At 28.4% G+C, this 9,297-nt stretch overlaps 1 protein-coding gene across 1 annotated transcript; it reads left to right on the top strand.

Moving 5' to 3' along the window:
- The first annotated feature begins 206 nt into the window (after window positions 1-206).
- LOC112526785 (E3 ubiquitin-protein ligase PUB23-like) lies at window positions 207-1,708 on the top strand. The gene has a single exon (XM_025137203.1). It carries the CDS (start codon window positions 232-234, stop codon window positions 1,504-1,506), a length of 1,275 nt encoding a protein of 424 aa, XP_024992971.1. The 5' UTR covers window positions 207-231; the 3' UTR covers window positions 1,507-1,708.
- The last annotated feature ends 7,589 nt before the right edge of the window (window positions 1,709-9,297 follow it).

Here is a 9,297-nt window from a genome sequence, read left to right as displayed (position 1 = left end):
TGTAGACAGTTTGCAAAGGTATCTTTAATTTAATGTATTCACTCTCAATATTAGTATTTGACTTTGATTTTTCCTTCTTTAGACTTCTCAAATCTCTCCCACTTGTGTGTATATCTATCTATATCTATATATATATATATGTATATATATGTATATATATGTGTGTATATATATATATATATATATCATATTCTGTGACAATATTGCTGTTAAACCATCCATCCATCTACAATGGAGATGGAGAGATCAAACCAAATGGAGTTTCCTCAAGATTTCAGATGCCCGATATCCATGGAGCTCATGAAAGAACCCGTCATCATATCGACCGGGGTCACGTACGAGCGAAAAAACATCGAAAAATGGTTCTATAGCTACAAGAAGAAGACTTGTCCAGCCACGATGCAAATCATCGAAAATTTCGGTATTACCCCTAATCACACCCTCAAGAGACTCATTCTTGTATGGCAAAACAGTCATTCTCCATCTCCATCTTCATCTTCATCTTCTTCACCTTCACCATCTTCATCGCCATTATCATCTTTCAAGCGAGATGAAATGGTTTCGTTGCTCAAAACCCTTGGCTCGAGTCCGTTTAAGGTGAATTCTTTAAGAAAACTTAAGGAAATTATCGAATTAGGAGATGAAATGAAGCTTGATTTCATGATATTAGGAGGGTTGGAAGTGCTTTTTCAACTAATTGTCCAAATTCTAATCGATGGGTCGGATTTTATGGCGTTTAGAGCTTGTGAAGAGGCTTTGGGCGTTCTTCAACATCTCCCGATATCAGAAGAAGATGATGGGAAGGTGATTGAGTTGTTTTCGAAGCCCGAAAGCATGAAATCAATGGCGATTATTCTTCAAAGGGGAAGTAAGGAAGCTAGGGTTTCCACAATATCGATACTTAAGAATCTAGCAAACTCCAATTTCAATTGGAATATTGTCATAAATGATCAAGGGATCGGTATGTTCAAATCAATGTTAGAGTTGGCATCGGATGAGATTTCAACGAAAGCGAGTTCATCCACGCTTCAAGTCTTGATAAAGATATTGGATTCTTCGAAGAAAAGCCGATCGAAAGCCATAGAGGCGGGTGCAATGTGTACCCTGATCGAGCTTCTACCTGACTCTACCCGATCCAAGTGCGAGAAAATATTGCAAATCATCAAATTATTATGTGAATGCGCTGAAGGAAGGGTTGCATTCATCGAACATCGACTTGGGATCGGTGCAGTATCGAAGAAACTGTTTAATGTATCTGAGATGGCTTCGAAGATTTGCGTGAAGATCTTCTCGTTGATATGCAGTTTTCATCCGACAGAAAAGGTTTTGGAGGAGATGATGGTCTACGGGGCGGTGAAGAAGCTTGTCGTGTTGTTGCATATGAGCGGACCATCGTCCACAAAGAATAGAACGTTGGATATGTTCAAAAAGCACGGTAGCTCGTGGAGTCGATACCCATGCTTCCCTAGCGATTTGAAGGAATATTTGGGCTTACAATGTCGCTAGAATACTGAAAAACCGTATCTAACAAGTAAAACTTTTGTTATTGATCTACTGACAGATGATCTATTTTAATGTAAATTAGAATAGACAAACATTTATAAAACTAGTTTCTCTTTGATTTTATTATTTTTGTTTTAGGTTAGAAGCCATTTAAATTTCTTGTATTCATTGTGAATTTGTTCATAGAAGTTATATATGCTTTTTTTTAGATCAATATGCTATATATGTTTATCATAATATTTAATATCTATCAAACAATGTCTTTGAAAAATGGTACATTAATTTTGTAAATTATATTTATATTATATTATAAGGCATTTGATAAAAAAATTTAAAAACCATTTTTTTATGTATGAAGTAACTGTTATTTAACGCATAGTACTTAACATTTTAGATTACAAGTAAATTGTGCGTAAGTACAACTTATTAGAGATTCATTTTTGAATTCGTATAACTAACTGCAGATAAACATAATCAAATAGAGGATAAATATATCATTTTAAATATAAAAAATCTAAAATATAATTAGGATAATCATTGAGTTATAACAGTATCATTATCTTTATAAAAATTATATTGTTAATCCAAAGATAAATTACTTCACCGTTAAACCTAAATTAAATTATAATTAAAAATAGAATTATAGAAATTGTACAAAATAAACAAAAACTTTTAAATAGTTAATTTGATATTAATATTAATATTAATATACTTTTTCAAATTTTTATGATATATTCAAATTTATTTTTATTCAAAAGTAAAAACATTATCTTTCTCAAAACCATATAAACCGTATTATATCAACGGAGACAAAATAAAACGAAACATTAAAATAAAGATGTATCTCACTGCATTGCACAAATACCATTTTAGTTATAAAATATATATGCTAAAATTTTAAAGACAAGTTCTTAAGTATTAGATATTGTTTAACAATATAATTTCTTAGATTTCATATCAAAAAGTAATTATGGTATACAAACAATTTTTAACACTTATTGTATTTATAAAAACGGACTAATTAATAACCACGATAAACACTATTAAATGCACAATAATCATTAAGAGATTGTTTGGTTGGTTTTTCAATTATATTAAGTTATGTCTTAGACGTTGTTTACCAAATTTTTTATTAATTCTTGTATCACTGTATGGATAAATTTGTCATTCCGGATAGATTTGTCTGTCTGGGTAAGAAGTGTTGTTGTTTACCTTTTTACCTGAATCAACGGCCTGAATGACATAAATGATAGATCTACCCCTAAAGAATGTAGTGTTGTTTTCCTATTGTTTACCTTTTTTTGAACATGTTTAAACCAATTTTTGTTTACACCAGTTCAATCAAAATCAGCCCAAAAAGCTATTGTTCATCAAATCAAAAATCTACCATTCATCAAACTATTTTCAACATCAAACATAATAATCTGAAGGTTGAGAACAAGTTCGAACAAGACAATGAAAATCCATGGAAATCGAAGGAGATGAAGGAATTAGGAGGTTGCACCCTAAAATCGAAACATAATAATCTGGAGGTTTTACCCTAAAGTCGAAGATGACGACAAAATCCATGGAAATCGTCCAACGAAAATCGAAGAAGAAGACGGAAATCCATGGAAATCGTCCACCAGTGCAGAAGATGAGCAAGAAATCATCACTGGAAAGAAATCTCTAAGAAATAGTGCAAAAGATGAGAAAGAAATCATCTCTGGTGAGAAGAATCGATCTAGATGATGGTGCAAGAAATCGTCACTGGAAATGAAATCACACAACTCTAGGAAAATCCATGGAAATGAAATCAATTTAAAAAATCGTCATTTTAAAGAAGATGAGCAAGAAATCGATCTAGATGATGGTGTAGGGGTTGAACAAAACCAGGGAAGGAGGTGTTCTATGAAGGAGGCATGTTATTCGAAGAAAGCTTCAAAAATCAAATGACAGGTCGAAATCGGCTAGAGTTTTTGAAGGTCATAATGGATGGTGATGAAATTTTGATATGGAGATGAAGGAGGGGCTTCTGTAATCTGGAAGGAGGCATGTCTCAAAGGGTTGGGTTGTCTTTTTTTTTTTTGGCTGAATGGGGACAACACAACATATATATCTGTGCAAGTAAGTCACTTTCTGCATGAATAAGCCACAAGTAAACAACTAAAAAGCGTTGTACGAATAAGCCAATCGCACCTCATTAAGCCGCATGTAAACATCGCCTAAGTTTTGTATAAATATAATTGTCTTTGTGACTTAATCTATCTGTATAGATTGGAAGCTTTTTGTTTGAGTGGGTATTTTCATAGATGAAAAGAACATGTTTTAATATTATCACCCATCGACACTGGCACAACGCTACCATATTTGTGACAACCCTAGCCCCCACTAGTTAATATTATCATTATATTACATTTATAATTTAAGGAAAAAAGTATGAGGATATGATAAATGGGTAATTTGGTCATTTATTGTTATTTCATTCCAATTTTGAAGTTACATTCTGCCAAACAAAGATGAAGATTCCAATTCTTTTGAGAAATTCTCTTTCAATTCATACCAACCATATCCATGGTTAAATTTCATACAAATTCCTTAAAACTCAAATTCTTTTGATAAATTCCAATACTACCAAGTTTCATTATATGAACCAAGCACCCTTTAACAAATAGTAACGTGTTATTATATATGTGTTAAGGTGGTCCTTACAATTCTTATGGATCTCAGAGCTCCTACTTGAACCTAACCGTATGTATATAATTACAATAAAATCGAACGTATTTTACCTAAATTTATATTTGAAAGGTCACCAATAGAGCTAAATTTCATGCCCAATTAGCGGTTGACCTACAAAAACTAACATGGTGACGAGTGATTTTGGTTTGAAAATTTGTGGAATAAAAGATTAATGCTTAAAAGGAAAACTAATATAAAACGTATTATTGTTCAAATTTATAAAATTGGAAAAAATGAGGAAAGAAAAAAAATTCGTGTTTTCGAAACTTTTTTAGGAGGAAAAAAAGGGAAAGAAAAATCATAAATTTCCTCTCAAAACTTTTCTTCAAGATGTGGAAGAAAAAAGAAGAAAAAAAATTAAAACATTTTTAAAATATTATTAAAATTACAAAACTACTTAACCTTTTATAGTAAAGATCAAATTTTTTAAAGGGTATATTTATAAAAAAAAAACCATCTTTCATATCTTTCTTTCTTATTAAAAAACGTGAAAAATTATTTTCTTGGAAACAATATTTTTTATTTTTTAATAGAAGAAATAATATATATATATATATATATATATATTTATCTATCTGTGCAATGCAGCAGGATCTTGAAATTTATATTTTTTAGTTATTTGTCTTTCTTAATTTAATTTTAGAAGAAATGATCGTTGATTATTATTTTATCTTAGCTATACATCAATATAGGTTTCAAACTAAGGATTACAACATTCTAATTTTATGGTTTAATTTTATTATCATTTAGATTTTAAAAAATATATTATTTTATTTTATTTTATTTATGATTTTTTAATAAAAATATGATATTTAAAACTAAATAGATAATATACTTTAATAAAAAAAAAGTAAAAATTGTGTTGTATCTTAGATTTTCTTATATTTATCGTTTAGTTACATACAGAGTTTTAAAATTTTATATATTTTAGAAAATAAAAATAAGTATTTCATTTATTAGCGTTTATTTAGTATTTATGTTTATCTGTAATTAGTTATACAAATTCAAATATGAAGTTTTAATAAATTATATTTATGTTTAATCAACTTGTAATATTAAATTTAAAATAATATATATTAATAAATGGTATTTGGTATATAAAAAATAATTTTAAAAAATTTAAACTAAATGTTTTATAATATTTTATAGATTATCCTCTGAAAGTTATTGGGTTGTCACCTAAAGAAGTGGCGGCCGATCTTGACCATTTCGCATTACCTACCTTAACCAATAACCACTTGGTGTCATAGACATGAATGCTCCAATTAAAATACTTGGTTTCAAACTTTGGGCACACAAATACATACACAGACTCTCTCTCTCATATATATATATATATATATATATATATATATATATATATATATATATAGGTGCACGTTTGGTTCAAATACTAATCAAAATTTTTGTATTAACTTTGTTAACCAAGCTCAACCAATCATATTTCATCTTTTCTTTAGGTTCACATATAACTCATATATTAATGAAAAGGGTAATTAAGTAATTTGTCATTTATGTAACTCCCAAATCATTAATTGAAAGTTACAAATCTAAAAATCTCAATAATTAATGATTATGTAATATTGATATTTTTTTATACGTGTTCATGTTTTGTAATTTCGATTTATTCTATCCATAATGATATTGATTTTGTAATTGTTAAAGAATTTCCGATTGTAAAGATTTCGATATCRTCCRARTAATATGGATAAACTTATTGGAAAACAGATCGACAACAATGAGAATAAAAAGATTAAAATCGTTTACGACTACAATCGAAATTTGAATTCATATGTAATTGTTAAAGAATTGTTCACAAGTGTTCATATGTACACTAGCTGCATATCTCAACATTGACTTGCTTCTGAATGTGTTCATAATGAAGGAACTATTGTTCACAAATTGTTCATATCGTGTTCATATGTACACTAGCTGCATATCTCAACATTGGTTTGCTCATGAATGTGTTCATAATGAATGAATTATTGTTCACAAACTGTTCTTATTATGTTCATATTTGTTTTTTATTTATTTACTTTCGTGTAGCAACTATTCTTATTATATTCATATTGTGTTCATAAATGCTATGAGCCATGAATTTTAACGATTTTGAAGTTCCACTGGTTTTATAAGATAAGATTTAATGATGATATAGGTTACATTTGGTTTTTACATATTAATACAATTTGAATAAATAAGAGTTATGGTTCCAATTACAGACTATCGATGAAAAAAATTGTATGACAGTTTAAAAACCAATATATTTAAAATCCACTATATTTAAACGACTCCACAAATGTGTTCGATTTACACCAAGAGCAAAAAACCAAGAAACTTGAGTTTTAAGATAAACACTCAAAACCAATAAAGAAAATTACAAATTTAACATATCATAAGCCATAAAAAGACCAAAAAAGATGAGTTTTAGAATGAAATTTCAACTGTTTACCCTTTTTCTTGTCCAGAAACTCAGATAAAGTTGAATTAATACATGTATATATATATATATATATATTTCAAAAAATCCCAAGAACATATTAATTCAGAACATATTATATAATGCAATTTGGACAACATAACCCCAAAATATATAGCATATATATATATAAATAATTATAAAAGTATAAATCGTAAATATTAAACATATTTTTTCACAGTATATATAATAAATAATAATATAATTAAGTAAAAAACTATTCAATATTTGACTCATTTCAAAGGTATTAAAGAGACGATTATAATGGTGTAACTTGTTAAAATAAAAATGTGTTTTTTAAACATGTTTTAATTGATATACGATTATGTATATTAATTCGATAAAGGTTTAAAATGAAACATTTAAAAGTAAAGGACGTAAAGTAAATTAATTAACTAATTATAGGGGTATAAAGTGTAAATTTAGAATTATAATTTAAAAAAAATCGGTTGTGAGAGGGTGAGTGTATGTAAAGGGGTGATTGCATGTGAGGAGAGTTGGGGGTGAAAAAGTGTATAAAAGGGTATCTTGGTCATTTAGTATTTTAAGACTTTAAAACTTTTGCTAAATTTGCTTTATAAGATAGTATATATATATATATATATATATGTGTGTGTGTGTGTGTGTGTGTGTATATGTGTTCATATAGTTCCTACATTAACAAAAATAAATTAATAAAAATAATGAGATTTTTTGATTTTGTAACTCCCAATTAATGATATGGGAGTTACATAGAAAAGAAAATTATCAAAATACATTTTTCCCATTTGTTCATATATGTTCTTTGAAATTGTAAATTTAAAATTTTAATTTTTTATCATGATTAATCACAATTCTTTATTGTAAGAATCAATGCCCAAGATTAGTTAACAAAGTTAACACAATAATCTTGGTTAACATTTGAACCAACCCCGATATATATATATATATATATATAGGAGTGATCAAATGAAAACCATCCTTATTTGTATAAACCATGTAAATCAATATCATCCATCTATTTTCTTGATCAATGGTTAACATTTGAACCAACCCCTATATATATATAATGCTAGATGAGATATTTGTCATTTTCATATTATTGGTAGATGGATCTGTTTCATTTTGATAATGAAATTGTTTCATTGTTCACTAATTACACAAAATTTTCTTAGAAACCATGAAATGATTTCACTTTCTTCAATCACCCATTTCATCGGTCAGCATGGTTTGATGAGTCATTTGTCATTTCACGCTATTGACAATGAAATTGCTTCACTTTTCGCTAATTACACAGGCTTTTCTTATCTTTTTTTAAATGGTTTCACTTTTTCACGCACCTATATCATCATGCACCCATTTCATGATGCACTCATTTCATGATGCACCAATTTCATGATGCACCCACTTCATGCTGCACTCATTTCATCATGCACCCATTTTCTCATTCATCTATTTCATAATCATTTTCACTTACTCCATGCACCAATTTCACCATGTATGAAACCGGTTTCATGAATTTTTTTTATTCTATTACTGATTTCATGGATTTATTAATCTAATAACTTGCAATTTTCATGAATCTTAGCAATAATAAACCGAGACACAATATAAGAAAATCCAATTTTTAATATTATAATTTAATTAAATATTTAAATGTTACAATTTATAAAATTTCCTTTATTATGTTATCTTAATTAAGATTTATTAATAACTTCCATATTTAATAGAAAATAATGCAAATGACTAATATACCCTTATTGATTAAATTTAATTAAAAAAATGAAAATTTTCTATTGGTCGAAATTAGTTTACACAGTTTCTAAGAATTGCATGGTTTTCATTTGAACATGCCTATATATATATATATATATATATATATATATATATATATATATATGGGCCTAATCAAATGTGAAGTAATTAGTTTGTGGTAAACATGAGGTCCAATCTTAACCACAAATCAATAGATAAATTAGAAAAATTATAATTTTGGTAATTTTGAATTAAAATTTTAATACAAAGACATTTTACGTATTTTAAAATTCTCTTCTCTCCATCCCCGTCCTCCGGCCACCGTCCTTTGGTGATACCATAGTGGTATCACAATGTATCTTATATGTGCTTGGGGTATCACATTGAGGTCATTTGTGTGGTCGATCGAAGATGTAACACAGTGGTATCACAATACATCTTATATGTGCTTGAGTATCACACTGTGTCTTTTGTTTAACAAAGTCAATATTTTTATGTATCACAGTGGTATCACCGAAGAACGGTGGCCGGAGGACGGGGGACGAAGAGAGAAAAGAGGAGAGATGAGAGAGGAGAGAAAATACTTAAAATGTCCTTGCATTAAATTTTAATTTAAAATTACCATATTTATAAATTTCCTAATTTATCTATTGATTTGTGGTTGAGATTGGATCTCACGGTTACCACAAACTAGTCAGTTCTTTCTTGAAGAGGGCTTATTGAAGGGAGAACTGACTAGTTTGTGGTAACCGTGTGATTCAATCTCAACCAAAAATAAATAGATAAATTAGGAAATTTATAATTATGGTAATTTTGAATTAAAATTTTAATGCAAGGACTTAAGTATTTTCTCTCCTCTCTTCTCT

The sequence above is a fragment of the Cynara cardunculus genome (assembly GCF_001531365.2).
Source record: "Cynara cardunculus var. scolymus isolate 2C chromosome LG 14, CcrdV1, whole genome shotgun sequence".
NCBI classification, from domain to species: Eukaryota; Viridiplantae; Streptophyta; class Magnoliopsida; order Asterales; family Asteraceae; genus Cynara; species Cynara cardunculus.
The sequence above is the reverse complement of the archived record's forward strand: the minus strand, read 5'-3'. Positions and strand labels throughout refer to the sequence as shown.

Bases quoted from the DNA above. Each gene is read 5' to 3' on its own strand.
- LOC112526785 (XM_025137203.1), top strand. From the start codon at position 232: ATGGAGATGGAGAGATCAAACCAAATGGAGTTTCCTCAAGATTTCAGA.